Raw genomic sequence first — 25368 nt, forward strand, 5'->3', positions numbered from 1 at the left:
CCTCAAGTGATCTGCCCGCCTCAGCCTCCCAAAGTGCTGGGATTACAGGCGTGAGCCACTGCACCCAGCCAGATGTCCTCCTTTCTTACCCTGTTCTTAGCTAAATTCTATCCTCAAGGCCAGTTTCACTCTGCCTCATCACATCAGTCATGAGCACTGCATGTGTGTGAGGATTTTAAAGCCTTATAGTATTGTCTGTTGGTCCCATTGCTATATTTAAGGAATGATATAGATCACAAACATTATAGGATTCACATGAAGAAACAAATTCCAAGAGCTGGGACCATAAAGGATGGAAGAGATGGAACTTAAGTTTGTTTCTTTTGTAGCTGGGACCTCAGGTGTGCGCCACTATGCCCAGCTAATTTTTTAATTTTTTGTAAAATTTTTTGTCTCACTTTGTTGGCCACCCACCATCTCTCCCTATCTCTGCTCTTTAGGCAGCAGCAATACTCAACATAAATATCTGTTCTTGAACTCCTGGGCTCAAGCAGTCCTCCCACCTCAACCTCCCAGAGTGTTGGGATTATAGCTGTGAGGCACCATGCCCAGTCAGTGCACTGCTTTTTGCATGGAGAAAGTCTTGCTACTACTGTAAAATGGTCAATGTGCTTAACTGATCTACATTCTGTCACAAACTTCTTATTTTATCACAAACTGATAACAAACAGTTCCCTAATCAGCACTGGTCATTGGACCATACTTGGAGTTACATTGCAGTAGTGTGCGACTTCCATACTTTTTTAAAATTGTCACCTATATTAAGAAATACATTTTACATTTTCATCCAGTGTTACATTATATACACATGTACACAACTGAAACAATTTTATGAAACAGTACCTAACCTTACTATGTGTGACATAGTCTGATGTTCACTATTTTTTTTATGCTGATCATGACGTTCTAATGGATTTTAAAAACACTGCCCTCAAACATTTAGCATAGTGCTAGAGACATAGTAGTTGCTCAGAAAATACCATACATTTTAGCAGTGATTAAATCTTGAGAGGGTTGAACCTTCTTAATACTTGAGGATTACTTTAAAATGTTATTTCATCGGCCACGTGCGATGGCTCACGCCTGTAATTCCAGCACTTTGGAAGGCCAAGGAGGGTGGATCACCTGAGGTCAGGAGTTCGAGACCAGCCCGGCCAACATGGAGAAACCCCGTCTGTACTAAAATCCAAAAATTAGCCAGGCACGGTGCCAGGGCGCCTGTAATCCCAGTTACTCGGGAGGCTGAGGCAGGAGAATTGCTTGAATCTGGGAGGTGGAGGTTGCAGTGAGCCAAGTTCATGCCACTGCACTCCAGCTTGGGCGACAGAGTGAGACTCCGTCTCAAAAAAAAAAAAAGGTTATTTAATCAATACTTAGTTGTTTGTGGCACATTACATAGAATGAGTGTAGAGTGGATTGTGAGATTTAAGACAGCAAGAAGATACTTACGTTGAGTATTGTTGCTGCCTAAGGGCAGAAATAGGGAGAGATGGTGGGTGGCCAACAAAGACAACTTTTGCTTTCCTTTCGATGTTGCCAGAGACCTTGGGAGTTGCTGGTGTGAAGTCCTGCTTAAAATCAGGACCAGTTTGAATGACTGCAAACCTCAATTTTCACTTTTTGCCTTTTAGTCTTCACTTTGTGGTTCCAGTCATCTAATCCCTACTCTTTCTCTTAGAAAGGAGCAGAAGGATGTCAGAGAAAGAACATTTTCTCTTTATTAACTCATTTTCAACACTTGGGTTTCACTTTTGGAGCACTGCTGTTTGACTAAGGCTGAAGTTCTTTATCTTTGTCAGGTTTACACATCTTAAGAATTTTTATTTTTTGTTGTTTTTTTTTTGCATGTTAATTTTTCTTACATACACTTATTTTTTTTTTTTTTCACTTGCAATCCTTTTTGAAGCATACTTTTTTTTTTTTTTTTTTTGAGACGGAGTCTCGCTCTGTCGCCTGGGCTGGAGTGCAGTGGCGGGATCTCAGCTCACTGCAAGCCCCGCCTCCTGGGTTTACGCCATTCTCCTGCCTCAGCCTCCCAAGTAGCTGGGACTACAGGCGCCCACCACCTCGCCCGGCTAGTTTTTTGTATTTTTTAGTAGAGACGGGGTTTCACCATGTTAGCCAGGATGGTCTCAATCTCCTGACCTCGTGATCCGCCCGTCTCGGCCTCCCAAAGTGCTGGGATTACAGGCTTGAGCCACCGCGCCCGGCCTTTTTTTTTTTTTAAGACAGAGTCTTGCTCTGTCGCCCAGGTTGGAATGTAGTGGTGCGATCTTGGCTCACTACAACCTCCACCTCCTGGGTTCAAACGATTCTCCTGCCTCAGCCTCCTGAATAGCTGGGATTACAGGTGTGCGCCACCATGCCTGGCTAATTTTTGTATTTTTAGTGGAGATGAGGTTTCACCATGTTGGCCAGGCTGGTCTTGAACTCCTGACCTCAAGCGAGCCACCTGCCTCGGCCTCCCAAAGTGCTGGGATTACAGGCGTGAGCCACCGTACCCAGCTACGTAAGATAATTTTAATGTGTTGTATGTTATGGTTTGTCCTAGATCTAAACAAATAAATTCTGCAAATTATTTGACTTCTGTGGTTAATGAACACTTCTGTGTAAGTATCAGTGGGTTTGCTGTTGCTGCTGCTCTTTTATTTTTTTTAAACGATTGCAGCCAAAATAAGGAAATTGAGTTCATTCAGTCATTCTAGTCTAATATATTTTATGTCTGTCCATAGATTTCTTTAATGGCAAAATGCAGCAGAATGACTTATCAAAAATGTAACATGTTAAATTCACATAGATTTAGGTTGGATACACAGTCAGCCTTCTGTATCCGTGAATTCTAACAATGGCAGATTGGAAATATTTTTAAAAAATAATTGCATCTGTACTGAACCATGTACAGAGTTTTTTCTTGTCATTATTCCCTAACCAATACAATATAACTGTTTATATAACATTTACATTGTATTAGGTATTATAAGTAATCTTGAGATGATTTAAAGTAAGGTTATATGCAAATCTTATACCATTTTATATCAGGGATTTGAACATCTGCAGATTTTTGGTACTTGTGGGAAAAGTCCTGGAACCACTCTCCTACAGATACTGAGGAATTATATGTTTTGATTTCTCACTTGATTAGGGGAAAATACCCTTTACCTTCTGTTTGACTTCTGCAGAAATGTGTGTGACTGTAGAGGCTCAAATAGCATATTAAAACAATGCTGAAAGTATTTTTAACACTAGGCATCATTAAATGACTGTATAACTTACATGATTTTGTTAATAAAAATAGAAACAACTATGGGTTTTTAATGGACTTTAGACATTATCAGAGAAGATTGTTACTTATTTGAACTGTTTCCAAAAATCAAATGGAAGATTTGGGACAGAAAAGGAAGCTTTTAAAAAGTACAGTCTTTCTCCTAGAAACCCTTGCTAAAATCTTTGATGACATCGTAATCTTATCCCTGGACTTTCCTTCCTTGTGTCTAATCATTTGCCAAGTCCTGTCATTCTACCTTTGCAGTGTCTCTTGTATCTGCTTCCTCTATTCCATCTCTACTGCCCTAGTTCTAACCTTCATCATCTTTCCCTGGGATCATTATAATTAGATAACTAGTCTTTTCCCCATCTAGTTTGTCACCGCCTAACTTTATACTCTTCTTAGTTTCAATCACTTACCTCCCTACTTCAGAGCCCTGCTATCTTTAGAAGACAAAGTAAATGCTTTAGTAACATTCAAGCCTTCCGTTACCTGTTCCAAGTCTATTTTTTTTCCCCACTGCCTTGTTGATCCTTGTTCATTCTGTGTAGTGGCTAATTCCTAAAGATGTTCTTTACTTTCTTTTCTTCATCCTGCTCTTCATCTCTTTGAAAAACCTTCCCCCACCAAGACTCATATCAAATATTGTCTCTTTGATGATGACTTCCAAGATCCTTCTAGTCATACTTAATCTTCTCTCTTGATTTTTCTTATACTGTAATATTTGTAACTCTATAGTTTCATACCATACTATGTTGTATTACTACTGCTTACAACTTTCTCTTCCACGTTAGTTTTTTAAACTTTGTTGGTTTTTTTGTTTTGTTTTTAGACGGAGTCTCACTCTGTTGCTCAGGCTGGAGTGCAGTGGCACAATCTTGGCTCACTGCCACCTCCACCTCCCATGTTCAAGTTGAGTTTCCTGCTTCAGCCTCTCGAGTAGCTGGGATTATAGGTGCCTGACAGCATCCCCAGTTAATTTTTTTTTGTTGTATTTTGTTTTTTGAGAGAGTCTTGTTCTGTCACCCAGGCTGCAGTGCAGGGGTATAATCCACTCACCGGGTTCAGGTGATTCTCCTGCCTTAGCCTCCCGAGTAGCTGGGATTACAGGCATGCACTACCATGCCTGGCTAATTTTTGTATTTTTAGTAGAGATAGGGTTTCACCATGTTGGCCAGGCTGGACTTGAACTCCTGACCTCAAGTGATCTGTCCGCCTTGGCCTCCCAAAGTGCTGGGATTACAGGCGTGAGCCACCATGCCTGGCCCCAATGTTCCAAGTCTTTTTTTTTTGTTTTTAATCAATATGTTTTTTTAAATGTATATTTTTTGTTAGTTGCTTGTTTAACCCATAACTTTCTAACTTTTACATTTCTCTGGGTACTCTCTTCATATTTATGTATGTTGCATTGCTTTACTCATGTTTGCACTGTTATGCTTATTTTATTTCTTTAAAACTTTAAGTACATTACATATATTCTTTTATATGTTATAAAACATGATACTAAAATGATCACCTGTGCACATACTATCCAGTTTGAGAAATAGAACCTTGCTGTACCCCTGAAACTCCTTATATGTGTCTCCCTGATTACAACTCTCCCTCTCCCAATATAATGTTGTGTTTATCATTTTCTGTCTGTCTTTATAGTTTTACCTCATTTATATCATTAAGCAATATATTGTTCAATTCAGTTTGATTTTTAAACTTTATATAGAGTATCATATTACACATATTCTTGGTTTGTCATTCAACATTGTGGGGAATGGGCAGGAGATAATGAGGTGGTAAGACGGGGAGGGTATGTTTTCTGGTTAAACTATTTTTTCTTGGAGAATCAGAGACCATACCTTGTATACCCCTTTAATACCTCTCTTTAACACGAGGCCTACTGTTGCAAGTTAAGTCCCCTGATGATTTACACTGACATTGAAACAATGCTGTTGTCTCTATAAGTATGAGGAAACCCAGGGGAATCCTGTCATACTCTTTCCTTAATGGATGCTCTTTGCAGGTTTGATGAATTGTTGATGAATTAGATACCTCACTAGAAGGACATATTTGATATCAGTTGACCCATTTGGGTGTGATAGTGTGGTCCAGAGACCTTTTCTCCCCTATCACTACAGCTTTAGACACAGGACCCAGGGTGGATGGTAAAGTGTAGAAAATGTTTGTATATTAGATCATTGTTTCTAAATGAATAGATCTGAAAGTACAAATTAAAGTGTTTGGTTCAACATGTGTTTATAGATACCTGGAGCAAGTATAGATAGAAAAAAAGTGAAAAGGATAAAAATGCAATATTCAGAGAACAAAATGGTTTGGTGACTAAGACAGTGGATTCATGTGCACAGGGTTAAAAGGGATGAGTACCAATGAATCACAAGTATTAATATTTAATATAAAATGTTACTAGAATTAAAGCAAATTGGGATGCTTTTGGAATTTCCATAGTTGAGCAGAGGCCTCCCCATCCCCTGCTCCAAGTTGTACCTTACTTAGCTTTTTAGGATTAGATGTTCATTGATACCCATTTGTTTAATAATAGTGAACAGGATAGAATGAAGATTATTAAGAGAGTGGAAAGAAGTAGCCAGACATGGTGGCTCACACCTGTAACCCCAGCACTTTGGGAGGCCAAGGCAGATCACTTAAGGCCAGGAGTTTGAGACCAACCGGGCCAATATGATGAAACCGCATATCTACTGAAAACACAAAAACTAGCTGGTCATGGTGGTGAACACCTGGAATTCCAGCTACTCAGGAGGCTTAGGTAGGAGGATTGCTTGAACTCGGGAGGTGGATGTTACAGTAAGCCGAGATCGTGCCATTGCACTCCAGCCAGGGTGACAGAATGAGACCCTATCTCAAAAAAAAAAAAAGAAGAAATCACTTAAAAAATAAACGGGTATCATCCATGAGAAAAGAGAATTGTTTCTAGATAAAAATTCCATCTACTTATAATCTATACATGAATGGTATTTTAACAGAAGAAACATGTAAAAGCTTTTATTATTACCGCTAGTTCCTTTGACAGGTAAGATTCCCAACTCTTTTTTTTTTTTTTTGAGACGGAGTCTTGCTCTGTCGCCCAAACTGGGGTGCAGTGGCCAGATCTCAGCTCACTGCAAGCTCCGCCTTTCGGGTTCACGCCATTCTCCTGCCTCAGCCTCCCGAGTAGCTGGGACTACAGGCGCCCGCCACCTTGCCTGGCTAGTTTTTTTTTTTTGTATTTTTTAGTAGAGTCGGGGTTTCACCAGTTTAGCCAGGATGGTCTCGATCTCCTGACCTTGTGATCCGCCCGTCTCGGCCTCCCAAAGTGCTGGGATTACAGGCTTGAGCCACCGCGCCCGGCCAGATTCCCAACTCTTAAAGCAAAATGATACAAAAAGTAATTCATTTGGTTAATTAAAATTTGAAAAAAATTATTAAATTGTTCACTCATGTTTTGCATATCTTAAACTCCTGAAATAGATATTGTAAATAATTTGCAATTAACCCTGTTAGCAAAGGATACGGTTTAGGAGTTTTATTTTTTTAAACTGCTCACTTGTTTTATTGTTAATGAGGAAAATTAGTATAATTATTTTATTTCTTTCAGAAAAGAACTACTTTTAAGGAAATATAGCATCCATTGTGAAAAGGGAAAAGTAAAGATAATTCATCATGCCTGCTGTGGCTTCAGTTCCTAAAGAACTCTACCTCAGTTCTTCACTAAAAGACCTCAATAAGAAGACGGAAGTTAAACCAGAGAAAATAAGCACTAAGAGGTATGATGTATCCTTTGCTAGTTTGATTGAATCAAATATTATTAATTTTTAGTTCATTTCCATATTAAAGTTAGATGAATGTTAATTTAAAGTTTATTTGAAAATAACAGCATCACATGAATAAAATAAGACCTCCTTAGAGAAGGTCTTAATGTAATTGTAGCACAATACATATATATTCTGCTCATATGCATATTATCTACTCTCCAGACAGATCATACAGATATGACCTCTAGGTCATAAAGTTTAAGAGGCTAAGATTATGAAGCTTCTAAAAAAAAAAATACTCAGCCACAAGTCATTGTCTTTTCATAACACTATATAAAAATAATTCCTTTTTGGCCGGGTATGGTGGCTCAGGCCTGTAATCCCAGCACTTTGGGAGGCCAAGGTAGGCAGATCACCTGAGGTCAGGAGTTCCAGACCAGCCTGGCTGACATGGTGAAATCCCATTTCTACTAAAAATACAAAAAATTAGCCGGGCATGGTGGCGCACACCTGTAATCCCAGCAACTCGGGAGACTGAGGCAAGAGAATCGCTTGAACCCGGGAGGCGGAGGTTGCAGTGAGCTGAGATTGTGCCATCACACTCCAGCTTGGGCAGTAAGAGTGAAACTCTGTCTCAAAAATAATCATAAATAATAATTTCTTTCTCTTTCTTTTTTTTTTTTTTGAGACATGGTCTGCTATCTTGTGCAGGCAGAGGAGTGCAGTGGCATGCTCATTGCTCATTGCAGCCTCGACTTCCTGGGCTTGAGTGATCCTCCTGGCTCAGTCTCCCAAGTAGCTAGGACCACATGCTTGTGCCCCAATGCCCAGCTGATTTTTAAATTTCTTACAGAGATAGGGTCTCACCGTGTTGCCCTGGCTGGTCTTGAATTCATGGCCTCAAGCGATCCTCCATGCCTTGGCCTCCCAAAGTGCTGGGATTGTAGATGTGAGTCTCTGCACCTGGCCAGAGAATGATAGAAACTTTAAAGAAAGTCAGAACGGAAAATGCCAGAATGAACTGAATTTTGAAACATTACTAAAGACAAAATGGGCTTTTAAAAAAAGAGCTTTTGGGCTGGGCACAGTGGCTCACGCCTGTAATCCTAGCACTTTGGGAGGACTGAGGCAGGCAGATCACAAGGTCAGGAGATCGAGACCATCCTGGCTAACACAGTGAAACCTCGTCTCTACTAAAAAAAAAATTTTCTTTTAAATTAGCCGGGTGTGGTGGTGGGTACCTGTAGTCCCAGCTACTCGGGAGGCTAAGGCAGGAGAATGGTGTGAACCCAGGAGACGGAGCTTGCAGTGAGCCAAGATCATGCCACTGCACTCCAGCCTGGGTGACAGAGTAAGACTCCATCTCAAAAAATAATAACAATAAAAAAATAACTTTTGGCTGGGAACCGTGGCTTACACCTCTAATCCCAGCACTTTGGGAGACCGAGGCAGGCGAATCACCTGAGGTCAGGAGTTTGAGACCATTCTGGCCAACATGGTGAAACCACATCTTTACTAAAAATATAAAATCAGCCAGGCATGTTAGTCTATGCCTGTAATCACAGCTACTTGGAAGGCTGAGGCAAGAGAATCACTTGAACCTGGGAGGTGGAGGTTGCAGTGAGCTGAAGTTGCACCATTTCACTCCAGCCTGGGCAGCAGAGTAAGATTCTATTTCAAAAAAAAAAAAAGATCTTTTGAGGCTGGGCATGGTAGTTCACATCTGTAATCCCAGCACTTTGGGAGTCCACGGTGGACGGATCACCTGAGGTCAGGAGCTCGATACCAGCCTGGGCAACATGTGAAAGCACGTCTCTACTAAAAATACAAAAATTAACTTGGCATGGTGGCATGGGCCTGTAATCCCAGCTAGTGGGAGGCTGAGGGATCCCTGAGCCCTGGAAGCAGAGGTTGCAGTGAGTTGAGATTGCACATTGCACTCCAGCCTTCGCGACAGAGTGAGACTCTGCCTCAAAATAAAATAAAGTAAAATAAAATAAAAATAAAAAGATCTTTTGAAGGGCAGAAAGAGTAAGAGAGGGATTGGGCTATTTATCTTGCTAAGTTGGTAATGTTGATGGGGTAACAGAAAACAACTCTATTTAACTCCTGTTGAATGATTTTCAAATGGGAAACAATGGGAAAGATAAAGCCACCTTTAGATAGGACAATCCTTAAGGTCAGGCCTAAGACAGATTATTACTTTCTAGCAATGTCTGGTTTACCTCTAGCACTACGCTTATCCCAGAGGAAGTGGTATATATAAGTTGGTTGTATCCAAACTTGCATCTAACTTTGTATCAATTCTGAAGTAGTGAACCTAAATCATGAAATCTGCTTTATCAAGATCAGTGATCCCCAACCTTTTTGGCACCAGAGACTGGTTTTGTGGAAGACAATTTTTCAATGTGCCAGGGTTAGGGAGGATGGTTTTGGGATGAGTCAAGTGCACTAGATTTATTGTGCACTTTATTTCTATTATTATTACACTGTAATGTATTAATGAAATAATTATACAACTCACCATAATGTTGAATCAGTGGTATCCCTGAGCTTGTTTTCTTGCAACTGGACCATCACATCTGGGGGTGATGGGAGACAGTGACAGATCATCAGGCATTAGATTCTCATAAAGAATGCACAACCTTGGCTGGGTGTGGTGGCTCACACCTGTAATCCCTGCACTTTGGGAGGCCGAGATGGGAGGATCACTTGAGGTCAGGAGTTCGAGACCAGCCTCACCAGCATGGTGAAACCTTTGTCTCTACTGAAACTACAAAAATTAGCCGGGCATGGTGGCACATGCCTGTAATCCCAGCTACTTGGGAGGCTGAGGCAGGAGAATCACTTGAATCTGGCAGGCGGAGGTTGCAGTGAGCAGAGATCGCGCCATTGTACTTCAGCCTGGGCAATAAGAGCTAGTCCCCGTCTCAAAAAAGAAAGAAAGAAAGAAAAAAGTGCGCAACCTAGATCCCTCACATGTACAGTTTGCAATAGGGTTTGTGTTCCTATGAGAATCTAATGCCGCCACTGATCTGACAGGAGGCAGAGCTCAGGTGGCAATGCGAGCAATGGGGAGTGGCTGTAAATACAGATGACACTTTGCTGGCTAGCCCACCACTCATCTTCTGCTGTGTGTCCTGGTTCCTAACAGGCCATGAACCAGTACCAACCTGTGGCCCTGAGGTTGGGGACCCCTGATAAAGATTATCTGTGGACTTTGTATATGACCTGTATTTTTTTCCCAGATGTCAAGTACTTTAATTTTTTTTTTCTCTAATTTCAAGTTATGTGCACAGTGCCCTGAAGATCTTTAAGACAGCAGAAGAATGCAGATTAGATCGTGATGAGGAAAGGGCCTATGTGCTATACATGAAATACGTGACTGTTTATAATCTTATCAAAAAAAGACCTGATTTCAAGCAACAGCAGGTACCTTTTATTTTTGCATTGTTATTTCCTAAGTTATTTTGCATAATGGAGCTATTGATTTTTTTCTAAAAATTTTAAGTAATAATGAAATTTCGCTCAAATTATATGCAGCATCATCTCTCTCATGTAGATAGAAAAAGGAAACTAAAGATACAGTGTTATTATTTACAAATGTGTGTAATGTGTGAACTCGTGCATATTCTTGGATTTGCCATGGTTTAGTACAAGTTTATAGCAGCATACAGATTCATAATTTTTTTCTGAGGTAATTAATCATTGCTAGGTCAAGTAGAAGAATTGAGTTTGCTCATTAAGTAAGAAAACATGGCTGTTTTTTAAATAGTACTTTTATTGTACTTTCTTAAGATTCAAGGTTTAGTCTCTTGTTTTTATGTGACAGCTTTTTGTATATGACTGACATTGTAGCCATATTAAAAATCTCAGTTTCCAAAATTGATACTGATCACTCCCTAAATCTTTTTTTCTTCTTCTTTTGAGATGGAGTTTCACTCTTATTGTCCAGGCTGGAATGCAATAGCATGATCTCGGCTCACTACAAACTCTGCCTCCTGGGTTCAAGTGATTCTCCTGCCTCAGCCTCCCGAGTAACCTGGATTACAGGCATGTGCCACCACGCCTGGCTAATTGTGTATTTTTGGTAGAGATGGGGTTTCTCCATGTTGGCCAGGCTAGTCTCGAACTCCCGACCTCAGGTGATCTGCCTGTCTCAGCCTCCCAAAGTGCTGGGATTAGAGGCATGAGCCACTGTGTCCAGCCCACTCCCCAAATCTTTAAACTTCTTTTTGCTTTTAATCCTTTGAACAGGTGCTTGTCTTCCATTTGGCTGAAACCATGGATAGGGAGGGCAGGGGCAATATAAATGAAGAGAAAAAAACTGATGACTAGGATAAGTGTTGATAGAGAAAATAAATGTATTTCATTTGTATTAGAAACTAGCAAAAGAATGCTGGGCGTGGTGGTTCACACCTGTAATCCCAGTACTTTGGGAGGCCGAGGTAGGTGGATCACCTGAGATCAGGAGTTCGAGACCAGCCTGACCAACATGGTGAAACTCTATCTCTACTATAAATAAAAAAAACTAGCTGGGTGTAGTGGTGGGCGCCTGTAATCCAAGCTATTTGGGAGGCAGAGACAGGAAAACCACTTGAACCTGGCAGGCAGAAGTTGCAGTGAGCCAGGATCGTACCACTGCACTCCAGCCTCGGGATAGAGAGAGACTCCATCTCAAAAAACAAACGAACGAACAAAAAACAAACTAGCAAAAGAAGAATGTGAAGAATGTAGAGGCTCATTAAACAAATGTGAAGGAGGTTGTGTTGCTGGGTTTACCTTTACTTAGAAACAATCTTACTACCTGGCAGTAGTTAACAAAATACTGCCTATAGATTTTTTACCTGGTAGAGAAGCCACTCTCAATAATAAGATTTTATTTTGTTCTTTGGTCATAGAATTGGCTTGTATCATTTAAGCTGACTTATTGAAATAACAAAATTTATTTTTTTCTTTGATGATCTTTTTTTTTTTTTTTTTTAAATTTACTTTGAGGCGGAGTCTCACCCTGTCACCCAGGCTGGAGTGCAGTGGCACGATCTTGGCTCACTGCAACCTCTACATCTCGGGTTAAGCGATTCTCCTGCCTCAGCCTCCCGAGTAGCTGGATTACAGGCTCTCACTACCATGCCCAGCTAATTTTTTTGTATCTTTAGTAGAGACAGAGTTTCACCATGTTGGCCAGGCTGGTCTCGAACTCCTGACCTTGTGATCTGCCCCCCCACCCCCATCCTCCCAAAGTGCTGGGATTACAGACATGATCCTGTGAGCCACTGTGCCTGGCCACTTATTTTTATTTTTAGAGGAGTGTGACTTTTGGTTGTTAAGGAATGACTTTAATATTTTATTTAATGGTGATAAATCATTGCTGGTGTTTCTTCTCATTAGCAAAGTTATTCTAATAACAGTTACTAGGTTTTTTTGTTTGTTTGTTTGTTTGTTTTTTAAGACGGAGTCTCGCTCTGTCGCCCAGACTGGAGTGCAGTGGCACAATCTCGGCTCACTGCAACCTTTGCCTTCCAGGTTCAAGCGATTCCTCTGCCTCAGCCTCCCAAGTAGCTGGGACTACAGGTGTGCGCCACCATGCCCAGCTAATTTTTGTATTTTTAGTAGAGGTGGGGTTCCACAATATTGGCCAGGCTGGTCTCAAACTCCTGACCTCGTGATCCGCCTGCCTTTGCCTTCCAAAGTGCGGAGATTACAGGCTTGAGCCATCATGCCTGGCCAATTACTAGGTTTTTAGCTCTATCTTTGAAGAAGGGGCCCCTTGCATTTGGAGGTTCATTCATCTGTCCACAATGGTTGAATTAGTCCTGCCCTGGGAGAAATACTGTTTAACATTTTTGGACATACTTACCTACAGATAAGAGACAGAGGCCTTCCTAAATTCAAACAAGTTTTTGCACAGTCTATGAAATATGTTAAAGTGAATTGCTTAAAACACAGTGTAAGTGGTGCTCACTAAAGTAAATATTTTTGAAAGTCTTGAAATTTGGATAACTTTGGCAGTTTTGTTGTTTGCTGTTTTGTCTGTGTGGTAGGGTTTTTTTTCTTTTTCTTTTTTTTTTTTTTTTGGTGACAGTCTCACTCTGTCGCCCAGGCTGGAGTGCGATGGCACGATCTTGGCTCACTGCAACCTCCGCCTCCCGAGTTCAAGCGATTCTCCTGCCTCAGCCTCCCGAGTAGCTGGGATTACAGGCACCTGCCACCAAGCCCGGCCTAATTTTTGTATTTTTAGTAGAGATGGGGTTTCACCATGTTGGTCAGGCTGGTCTCGAACTCCTGACCCTGGGTGATCCACCTGCCTTGGCCTCCCAAAGTGCTGGGATTATAGGCATGAGCCACCACGCCCAACCAGGTTTTTTTGTTTTTGTTTTTGTTTTTATGTTCTTGTTTACTTTTTGCTTTATTCTTGGAAGTTAGTAGTTATTTTTTTTCTATGACAAGGTTGGGAATATTTTTGTAGCTACCTCTTTTTTTTTTTATCTTCTTGAGAAGGTAGTGAGTACATTTAAATAGATGAGATGTTTCCATTTCCATAGAGTCTCTATTGCATTTCCAAAGGGAGTATCTAGGCAGAGAAGTTGAGGTTGAGAAGCTCTCTGCAAAGGCTCAGGTAACTTAGGCCATTATTTCATATGATTCAGTAGTTCGGTTCCTGTTTTTCAGAAAAATGATTATTTTCATTTGCTCTGTCCAGGGTGCTTCATCTGCTTCTGTCTTAGAACTGTTTTTTGTTTGTTCTGAGACAGAATCTCGCTTCCGTCACCCAGGTTGAAGTGCAGTGGGCACAGCCATGGCTCACTGCAGTCTCGACTTCCTGGGCTCAGCTGATTCTCCCCTCCCCCCCGCCCCCCAGCCTCTAGAGTAGCTGGGAGTACAGACACGCAACACCATACCTGACTAATTTTTAAATTTTTAGTAGAAACAAGGTCTTATCCTGTTGCCCAGGTTGGTCTCGAACCCCTGGGCTCAATTGATCTGCCTGCCTTAGCCTCCCAAAGTGCTGGGATTACAAGTGTGAGCCACCTTGCCCAGTTGCAGAACTGTTTTTTGTTGTATTTTCTGTAGCCCAGCCTCTCTGGTGTTCTTCAAGTATGTGAGGTGCTAAATTTACTAACAAGGTATTTTCTGTTTTTTACCCTTTAAATCAGGTAGGGACTGAATATATGTCATTGAACTTCCTTAGAAACTTGTATTTTCACTCTTATACTAGAAAATGTTTGAGATTTAGGCTAGGTGCAGTGGCTCACCCGTGTAATCCCAGCATTTTGGGAGGCTGAGGCAAGCAGATCTCTTGCAGTCAGGAGTTTGAGACCATCTTGGCCAACATGGTGAAACCCCATCTCTACTAAAAATACAAAAATTAGCAGGGCGTGGTGGTGTGCATCTATAGTTCCAGCTACTCAGGAGGCTGAGGCAGGGGAATCACTTGAACCTGGGAGGCAGATGTTGCAGTGAGTCAAGATAGCGCCACTGCACTCCAGCCTGGGCGACAGAGTGAGAGTCTGTCTCCCCCCCAAAAAAAAAAAGGGCACAGTGGCTCACGCCTGTAATCCTAGCACTTTGGGAGGCCGAGGCAGGTGGATCACAAGGTCAGGAGTTCACAACCAGCCTGGCCAATATGGTGAAACCCCGTCTCTACTAAAAATACATAAAAAATTAGCCAGGTGTGGTGGCAGGCGCCTGTAATCCCAACTGCTTAGAAGGCCGAGGCAGGAGAATTGCTTGAACCTGGGAGGCAGAGGTTGCAGTGAGCCAAGATCACGCCACTGCACTCCAGCCTGGGCAACAGAGCAAGACTCCATCTCAAAAATAAAAAAAAAGGAAAATTGAGTTTTAGATAAAACATTAATTTACCAGCACTTTGGGAGGCCGAGACGGGTGGATCACGAGGTCTGGAGATCGAGACCATCCTGGCTAACACAGTGAAACCCCGTCTCTACTAAAAAATACAAAAAAACTAGCTGGGCGTGGTGGCAGGCGCCTGTAGTCCCAGCTACTCGGGAGGCTGAGGCAGGAGAATGGCGTAAACCCGGGAGGCGGAGCTTGTAGTGAGCTGAGATCCGGCCACTGCACTCCAGCCTGGGCGACAGAGTGAGACTCCGTCTCAAAAAAAAAAAAAAAAAAAAAAAAACATTAATTTAGCAAGCTCTCTCATTAGTAGAGAAGGACACTACATTTTATTACTTATCAAAAAGTCAGCTTGTGAATAATTTTTTCAGGGTTATCCGAAAAAGCAGGGAAAGAAAATGTATTGAAAATATTAGTGTAGCAAATTCTAGATAAAATTAGAATTGTATTTTAACATTTTTATGACATTCTTGAAAATTCTTAATATTCATTGGTAAACCTATTTTTGTTTAGGATATCATGAAAGTTGTTTGAATTCATATGTTCAGGAGTCAGGAAAGTTCTGGTAAACTTGAGAAGCAAACATTTTTAGTTATGTAATAATTGGATGTTATCTTTTTCTTCTGCCAATTATCATACTATTAAAATTGTGAAAGTATTTATACTTACTTTAACTGTGGTCCTTTAAGAGCACAGAGATACATAATTGACAGGAAACCTCACTAATATTAGGGGAATATCTGGTAGTGTGTGACAGACATGCCCAAACATAAACAATGTTTTGTGTTTAAATAGGTTTAAGCTGGGCTTACAGGCTGGCTTTTTAGTGAGTTCATGTGTAAAAATGAATAAAACAAGTCATAGCATTTTTGGTTTTACTTTGCATTTTGTATTTATTCAGAATGATTACATTATGATTTCTGTTAAATGGTTCTGTTAATGTAATGATTACATTCTACTTTCTGTTAAGAGAATTGCATCAGTAGTCAAGACATAGTGTGCTAACTGAAATTATTGTAATGTTCAATTGATATAATATTGAACAAACTGTACACTTTAATTGGAATAAGTGAAGGGTCCTTCTAATATATTTAGGCTTTAGAAGAATCAACCAAAGAAAGCATGATCTACTTTTAGGCTAGATAGACATATGATAACTATTATCAACAGACTTTTTTTGAGACAGGGTCTCACTCTGCTGCTCAGGCTGAAGTACAGTGGCACGATAATGGCTCACTAAAGCCTTGACCAAGCTATCCACCTGCTTTGGCCTCCCAAAGTGCTGGGATTACAAGCGTGAGCCACCCAGCCTGGCCATCAACAGATTTTTCTTCTTAAAAATAAGTCTTATGTTAACTGGGACACAAAAATTAAAACTTTTGCTATGTCACTCATATTCTGTTCTTGTGTTACCACATACTCTTTTGAAATTTAAAAAGTGTTTAGAATGATAGATTGTTGAGCAGTGGTATATTGGATTAGAGCTCAGATCCAGTTAATTTCTAAGTTATAATATTTGTAAATGTCTGGCAGTTTTCTTTAGAAAAATTTAATTCTTCATATGCTCCAGGTTGTATTGTGCTACTGGACACTGGTCTTATGGGAATGAATTATTTACTGTTAGTTTTTGTTGTTGTTTTGAAATGGAGTCTTGCTCTGTTGCCCAGACTGGAGTGCAGTGGCACTGTCTCTGGTCGTTGCAACCTCCACTTCTCAGGTTCAAGCAATTCTCCTGTCTCAGCCTTCCAAGTTGCTGGGACTACAGGCACGTGCCACCACGCCTGGCTAATTTTCGTATTTTTAGTAGAAATGGGGGTTTGCCATGTTGGCCAGGCTAGTCTTAAACTCCTGACCTCAGGTGATCCACCCACCTCAGCCTCCCAATATGCTGGGATTGCATGTGTGAGCCACCACACCCAGCCTACTGGTAGTTTTTTTGTTTTTTGTTTTTTGTTTTTCCTTTCCCCACCCTGCCCACCGAGACGGAGTTTCACTCTTGTTGCCCAGGCTGGAGTACAATGGCACGATCTCAGCTCACTGCAACCTCCACCTCCTGGATTCAGGCGATTCTCCTGCCTCAGCCTCCCGAGTAACTGGGATTACAGGCGCGCGCCAGCACGCCTGGCTAATTTTTGCATTTTTAGTAGAGACAGGGTTTCCCCGTGTTAGTCAAGCTGGTCTCAAACTCCTGACCTCAGGTGATTCACCCGCCCCGGCCTCCCAAAGTGCTGGGATTACAGACGTGGGCCACCACACACGGCCTACTGTTAGTTTTGATCTACCTAGTTACAGAAGTTATGTTTATTTGTATCATAAGTAATCTGTAAGTTATATATATTTATGTGGGCTGTTATATATGTTTATGTGGCTCTACCATTGCAGCTCTTCATGACTGAGAGCCAAAGATGGGTACTTCTGAGCTACAACCCTTCTTTTTATAAATTATGATTATTATAATTTGTAATGAACTGTGCTAGTAGGCTCTATTTGCAAAGTCATATTGACATGTTGTGGCAAATCCTTGATCCAGTAATCATTCAGCTGACTTAACTAGCTAGTACCATGTCATACCAACCTTGATTTGAAAATATCTGATTGTAGTATCTAACGTGTGACCTCTTGGAGTAGTGATGTAAAAAAAAAGCAACAACAACTTCATTGTACTTGTTAGTAAATTATATGCCAAACCTTTTACCGTTTGCATTTTTTAAAGGTAGATTATAATTTTTTTTTTTTTTTTTTTTTTTTTTGAGACAGAGTCTTATTCTGTCACCCAGGCTGGAGTGCAGTGGTGCAATCTTGCCTCCTGGGTTCACGTGATTCTTCTGCCTCAGCTTCCTGAGTAGCTGGGATTACAGGCACGTACCACCACACCCAGCTGGTTTTTGTATTTTTAGTAGACATGGGGTTTCACCATGTTGGCCAGGCTGGTCTTGAACTCCTGTCCTCAAGTGATATGCCCGCCTTGGCCTCCCAAAGTTCTGGGATTATAGGTGTGAGCCACCGTGCCTGGCCTAGATTATACTATTAATTATTTATTTTCTGTCATTTGGTTTTTAGTTGCTCAGAGTTTCCTAATGTGTAAATGTACAGGTAAAGTACAAATGGAAGCAAAAATATCTGTTTAGAACAAGTAAACAAAACAAATTCCATGTTGTGTCTCTACATAGTTTGCTTTATTGTGAGACCAGAGAAAAAAACTAGATACATATTTTTAATAAGAAAAGATACTTTATTCTTGAAAGCTTTGCTCTTGTGGCACTTACAAATAACAAGAATGTTATTTATACTTTTTAATGGTGACTTATAAATAAGTCAAATTTATGAACTAGTGGATCCTTTTAACTTACTAATGGTATGAAGACATACTTTTGAGACATTTGGAGAATAAATTATACATTTATGTAGGTTAAAAGTTTTTAAAAATCTTCCATCGTAATAAAACAAACTTCCGTTTATATAAGCACCATGAGTTTAATGATTTTAGCACTAATGTTACATGCAATGCCCGGTACTAACAATATGGGATGGTTTTCCTATAATTTTAGGATTATTTCCATTCAGTTCTTGGACCTGCAAACATCAAAAAAGCCGTTGAAGAAGCTGAAAGACTCTCTGAAAGCCTTAAACTAAGGTACAGATATTATGAAATATTTAAAATAATGTAAATTTAGAAGATAAAAATAATATTTAAGATTTACTGATTTATATCTGATGATTTGTATAATATTCCAATTTTTTTTTTTTAGACAGAGCCTTGCTCTGTCGCCCAGACTGAGGTGCAGTGGTACGATCTCAGCTCACTGCAAGCTCTGCCTCCCGAGTTCACGCCATTCTCCTGCCTCAGGACTGCAGGTAGCTAGGACTGCAGGTGCCCACCACCATGCCCGGCTAATTTTTTGTATTTTTAGTAGAGATGGGATTTCACTGTGTTAACCAGGATGGTCTTGATCTCCTGACCTTATGATCCACCTGCCTTGGCCTTCCAAAGTGCTGGGATTACAGGCGTGGGCCACTGCGCCTGGCCCCAGTATTTCTGAGTTATAATATTTGTAAGTTTCTGGCAGTATTCTTTAGAAAAATTTAATTCTTCATATGTTCTTTGGTGGATTCTGCTCCTGGACACTATGCTTATGGGAATGAAGTATTTACTGTTAGTTTTGATCTGCTTAGTTACAGAAGTTATTTAAATTTAGAAAAAAAAACTGATTCTGGTATTTGCCATGACATTCTTTTTTTTTTTTTTTTGAGACAGAGTTTCATTCTTGTTTCCCAGGCTGGAGTGCAATGGTGTGATCTCAGCTCACCGCAACATTTACCTCTCGGGTTCAAGTGATTCTGCTGCCTCAGCCTCCTTAGTAGGTGGGATTACAGGCATGTGCCACCATGCCCAGCTAATTTTGTATTTTTAGTAGAGACGAGGTTTCTCCATGTTGGTCAGGATGGTCTGGAACTCCCGACCTCTGGTGATCCACCTGCCCCGGCCTCCCAAAGTGCTGGGATTACAGGCATGAGCCACTGCACCCAGCCATTAGTCATTCTTTAAAATTTAAATTGTTTCCCTTATCAACAACATAATGCTGTCATGTAGCTCCTAGTAGATAAATTTCTGCCTGTATCTGTAGCATAAAAAATGTTAATAGATAAAACCAAAAGCATTCTCAGCAATATGATACAGGAGACAACAATGGAACTGGTTTTAAGTGATATAAGCTGCCAAAGCCTGGCTAGTGAAAAACGGCAAACTGAGAGATGTTTGATGCAAATAATAAATAGAAGGAGGAAACCGAAAGATTTAACCAGGGTGACATATTTCTTTCCTGGCTTGAATTTTTTTTTCACTAAGAGTGTATCATATGTTACTTGTATTTAAAAATATTCTGACCAGGAGCAGTGGCTCAGGTCTGTAATCCCTGCACCTTGGGAAGCCCAGGTGGCCGGATTACTTGAGGCCAGGAGTTTGTGACCAGCCTGGCCAACGTGGTAAAACCTTGTCTCTACTAAAAATACAAAAAAAGTGGCAGGCAGCTGTAATCCCAGCTACTCAGGAGACTGAGGCAGGAGAATTGCTTGAGCCCAGGAGGCAGAGGTTGCAGTGAACTGAGATCTTGCCACTGCACTTTAGCCTGAGTGACAGAGTGAGACTCCGTCTCAAAATAATAAAATAACTCTCAACTTATAAAGGAAGTCATCGAGAAAATGATTCATTATTTAGATATTTACTTTTTATGGCGTGATAGAATGGCTCATCTTTCAGTGTAATGAGGTCCCTGTTACTAAATAACCGCAGGGTCCTTTGCAATTCTAAGGCTTTTTAAATGTGCTTTTAATTTTTCCTGTGTATAGGTTATTTTGCAGCTAGATGTGGAGAACGTTTTCACTCTATTTTTCTCCCTGTCTGTCCTCTCCCAGCCTCCTGCCCCATGTTGGTGTCTTTCATGGACATTTAGAGCAACTCTGTGTGAACATATCTTCATATCTGTCCTGTCCTAATTCTGTAATAAGTCAACCACAGAGCTCTTTTCCTCCTTTAAGTCTCTGAAATCTGCATGACTAGGATTTCTCTCTTGTCAGGCCGGCAGTCTGAGAACGGGCATGAGGGTATATGCTCTCTGGGTTTGGAGAATAGATCATAGCTTTAAAGTGAAAGCCCTCAACATCTTGGGATAAATTTTCTGCTAAATTGTGCCCAGTCATCTGACGTCATGGTCTACGACCGTGGAGGCGTGTGTGCCCAGCAGGGTCCATGGCCCGCTGTCCCCTGTCCCAGGGGTGGCTGCACGGGCTCTGGGGTGGCCACTATAGACATAGCCCCAGATTCTGAAAAAAACGCTTTAGCAAAAAGACCTAGAAAGTGGCTAGAAAACAGATTTCAATATCACCTGCCTTTAAGGAATACTTGTTAAGCATTTGTTTGCCTGTCCCATTTCTTATTATTGTCTTTTTTCATGGACACCTCTCATACCATAGACTTAATCCATTTCTGTTACATTCATGTTAGGGGAGGTCTTAGACGTAATTTTGACCAAGTCTGGAGGTATCAGAATCCTAGTAAAAGGGATTAAGCAGGTAAAATAATCACAAGTCAGTTTCAGAGAGCATGCCTCACTCTCACTTCAGCTTACCAACTGAAGATGCAAAGTAGGAGAGACATCAGCTCTAATTAAATTAGATTTATGGAGACTGTAGAACAAATGCAAGGTAGGCGGTAAGGTGTGGATAAGAGAAGAAAATAGGAAAAAAGAATCTTAAAGATTTTTCATTTCTGCTCTCAAATTGGATTTAGGCTGACTGTGCTTACTTCTTAGGACAGACAGTTCACATACTGTTCCAGCATAGAACACTGCTAGAGAAGAAATATAGAGCAGTAGGTAAGTGTACGGAGCCAGACTCCCTGGGTATGGATCCCAGTTTTTTTCTTTTTTTTTTTTTTTTTTTTTGAAACGGAGTCTCGCTCTGTCGCCCGGGCTGGAGTGCAGTGGCCGGATCTCAGCTCACTGCAAGCTCCGCCTCCCGGGTTTACACCATTCTCCTGCCTCAGCCTCCCAGTAGCTGGGACTACAGGCGCCCGCCACCTCGCCCGGCTAGTTTTTTGTATTTTTTAGTAGAGACGGGGTTTCACTGTGTTAACCAGGATGGTCTCGATCTCCTGACCTCGTGATCCGCCCGTCTCGGCCTCCCAAAGTGCTGGGATTACAGGCTTGAGCCACCGCGCCCGGCCCCCAGTTTTTTTCTTATTAATTTTGTGAGCTTGGGCAAATTACTTAGCCTCCTTTTGCCTCAGTTTCCTCATCCGTAACTAGGATAATCATAAAACCTACCTCATAGTGCATTAAGAAAATTAACATTTACAAACACTTAGATGGTGTCTGGCACATATCAAATACTCAGTTTGTGCTATTTTCGTTGTTATTAACAGTGGAAGCATTCTTGTTCTGTAATACCTTTCGTCCTGGCACTCTAGTGATTTGCATTGAGGAGGCAAGGTAAAACAGTTGCATAATTTTGCTCTTTCACTTCTGTTTCTAACAGTGAAATGATACTGGCAGGAAATGATAGGCAGGAAAGTGGTGTTGATGTTTCCATAGAGATAATAGGGATATATGCTTGCTATTCTATGACCAAGTTCTTAACACAGTGCAGTAGAGAAGTGGGGGAAGTGAGCATACCAATAAGCAAGGTCCTGCTGGAGATTTGAGAATCCATTATCCCTGCGTATTGCCTAAGCAGATGGAATATGGTGAAACATCTGTTTTTGTAAAATTCTATCTGAAGTTACTCAGTTTTTCTTTTCTCCTCTCACATCTATTGATGGGTTCATCATTCACTTTTGTTCCATTTATTTTATTTTAACACACTGATTTTCATAAATCTGTTGTTTTCCCAGTAGAACTTTATAATTTATTTTGAAATATTTTCTAATTTCCCTTTCTTCCTTGACCCGTGGATCATTTAGAAATGTGTTGATTTCCAAATATGTGGGATTCTTCTTATATCTTATTAATTTCTAATTTAATTTTATTGTGGCTAAAGACATCCAGTCCTTTTAAATGTATTCTTGTTTTATGGCTCAGCATATGGTCTCTCGGTGAGTGTACCGTGTGCACTTGCAAAGAAAATGTGGTTGTTGAATATATTGTTCTCTATATGTCATTCAGGTCAGAATGGCTGATAATGTTCAGATCTTCTTTGTCTTTACTGATTGTGGGGTAGGGGTTCAAGTTATAACAATTACTGAGAGAAGGGTGTTAAAATATTTAACTGTATCTATTTATGCCTTTAGTTCTCTCAGTTTTTGTTTCATGTATTTTGAAATTCTGTTTTTAGGTACATAAACATTTATGGCCGTTATAGTTTCTTGATGAATTGACCCTTTTATCATTATGTCCCTCTTAACCTCTGGGAATATTCTTTTTTTTTTTTTTTTTTTTTGAGACAGGGTCTCTGCAACTTCCACCCTCAGCCTCCCCACGTAGCTGGGACTACAGGCACACACCACGACGCCTGGCTAATTTTTGTGTTTTTTGGTAGAGATGGAGTTTTACCATGTTGGCCAGGCTGGTCTTGAATTCCTGACTTCAGATGATCCGCCTGCCTTGGCCTCCCAAAGTGTTGGGATTACAGGCGTGAGCTGCCACACCCCGCCCTCATCTTCATTCTTACAGGATTCTATGTTGACAGGTTTTTATTTTCCCTTTTGTCACTTCAGAGCTGCTGTTCCACTGTCTTCTAGCCTCCATTGTTTCTGATGTTAAGCATTTTTTTCTGCCTCATTTTCATGTTCTTGCTGGAATTCCAGCTATACATACGATAGGCTTTTTGATTTTGTCCAATGAATCCCTAAGGCTTTGTTCTGTTTTGTTTTGTTTTAATCATTTTCTCTTTGTTTTTCAGATTGGATAATTTTCTTTTTTTTTTTTTCAGACAGAGTCTCACTCCGTCTCACCCTGGCTGGAGTACAGTGGCACACGATCTTGGCTCACTGCAGCCTCCACCTCCCGGGTTCAAGCAATTCTCCTATCTCAGCCTCCCAAGTAGCTGGGAGTACAGGTGTGTGCCACACACCTGGCTAATTTTGTATTTCTACTAGAGATGGGGGTTCACCATGTTGACGAGGCGGTTCTCAAACTCCTGACCTCAGGTGATCCATGCACCTCGGCCTCCCAAAGTGTTGGGATTACAGGCGTGAGCCACCACGCCCAGCCTGGATTGAATAATTTTTATCACTCTTTCATCCTTTTTTTCTTTTGAGACAAGGTCTCACTTCTGTTGCCCAGGCTGAAGTGTAGTGGCATGACCCTAGCTCACTGCATCCTCAAACTCCTGGGCTCAAGCAATCCCACCTCAGCCTCCTGACATTGGTAGGACTACAGGCACACACCTCTGCTCCTGGCTAATTTTATATTTTATAGAGATGGGGTCTTACTATGTTGCCCAGGCCAATTCTTCCTTCAAATACTGACTATTTACTTTGTCATCTCCAATTTTCTGTTGAGTGAATTTTTTTCAGTTACATGTTTCAATTCTAGAATTTCTTCCTTTTTTTTTTTGAGACAGAGTCTCACTCTGTTGTCCAGGTTGGAGTATAGTGGCGTGAACACAGTTCACTGCAACCTCAGCTTCCTGGCCTCAAGTGATTCTCTCACCTTCACCTCCTGAACAGCTGGGACTACAGATGCACACCACCAGCCCAGTTAGTTTTTTCGTGTTTTTTTGTAGAGACAGGGTTTCACCATGTTGCCCAAGCTGGTCTCAAGCTCTAGGCTCAAGCAGTCCTCCTACTAGGGCCTGCCAAAGTGTTAGGATTCTAGGCATGAGCCACTGCACCCAGCCCAATTCTAGAATTTTGGTGTGGTTCTTTTTTATAGTGTCTATTATTTTTTGCAGAGATTTCCTATTTGTTCATTATTGCAAGCACATTTTCGTTTATGCCCTTGAGCATAGTTGTAACAGCTGCTCTAAAATCTTCGTATGCTAAATGCATCATCTTAGAGTCAGTGTGCAGTGCCTTTTCTTTCATTGTTGTCCTGTTTTTCTTTTTTTGGTACTAGTAACTTTGGACATTGTGAATGATAAATTTATAGGCTCTGCACTCTTCTTTGGTCCTCTGAATAGTTGTTGTTGTTGTTGTTTTGTCCCAATAAGCAGTTAACTTGGCTATACTCAAACGATAAGTTTTCTGTCTTGTCTATGGTAAGTGGCAACTGACATTCTTTTCAGTTCTTTTAGACTTAGCTGGGCGCCTTAGTATCTTTCCCAGGTGTGCTTAATTCAGGTGTCAGCTGGCAATTTGGGCAAGTCTATACAAAGAATTTGGAACTCTGGTTCTCTGGGGTTGGGGTTTCTATTGGAATTTTAGCTGTTTTCAGCACTGAGGCCTGCCTTAGGTGTGAAACTATAAAAAATGGGAATCTTACTAATGCCCTTCGTTTCTTTCAAGTGTCAACCCCATCTACTTTCTTCCTGATTATGGCAGTTTTCCAATCCTTCAGGTAGTTGTAGGTCATCCAGAGGTTATAGTTGTGAGAGGTTCAGAACAATGGAAACTACTAAGTCATTACCAAAATTAGAATTCTCTCTCCTACCTTTATTTTTTAAAGGATAGCATTTTTAAAATAATGTGTCATAATCACCATGTTCCTATCAATATTAGTGATCATTTCAGTCAATGGAATAAATAATTCAGAAGGAATTGCTAAGCATAAAGATAGAAATTAACTTCTTAGGCCAGGCAGGCTGGCTCATGACTGTACTCCCAGCACTTTGGGAGGCCAAGGTAGATGGATCACGAGGTCAGGAGTTCAAGACCAGCCCAGCCAACATAGTGAAATCTCATCTCTACTAAAAGTACAAAATAATTAGCTGGCCATGGTGGTGGGAGCTTGTAATCCCAGCTACTTGGGAGGCGGAGGCAAGGAGAAACACTTGAACCTGAGAGGTGGAGGTTGCAGTGAGCCGAGATCACGCCACTGCACTCAAGCCCGG

General features: G+C 41.0%; 1 protein-coding gene across 1 annotated transcript in view; it reads left to right on the plus strand.

The window, feature by feature from the left end:
• USP8 (ubiquitin specific peptidase 8) overlaps window positions 1-25368 on the plus strand; it is a 79252-nt gene that overhangs the window by 7919 nt on the left and 45965 nt on the right. Inside the window, 3 exon segments of the mRNA XM_010356606.2 lie at window positions 6870-7038; window positions 10314-10458; window positions 18432-18517. Of these exon segments, the coding sequence (XP_010354908.1) occupies window positions 6935-7038; window positions 10314-10458; window positions 18432-18517 (335 nt within the window). The 5' untranslated portion in view covers window positions 6870-6934.

This window comes from Rhinopithecus roxellana, chromosome 5 (assembly GCF_007565055.1).
Source record: "Rhinopithecus roxellana isolate Shanxi Qingling chromosome 5, ASM756505v1, whole genome shotgun sequence".
Classification (NCBI taxonomy): domain Eukaryota; kingdom Metazoa; phylum Chordata; class Mammalia; order Primates; family Cercopithecidae; genus Rhinopithecus; species Rhinopithecus roxellana.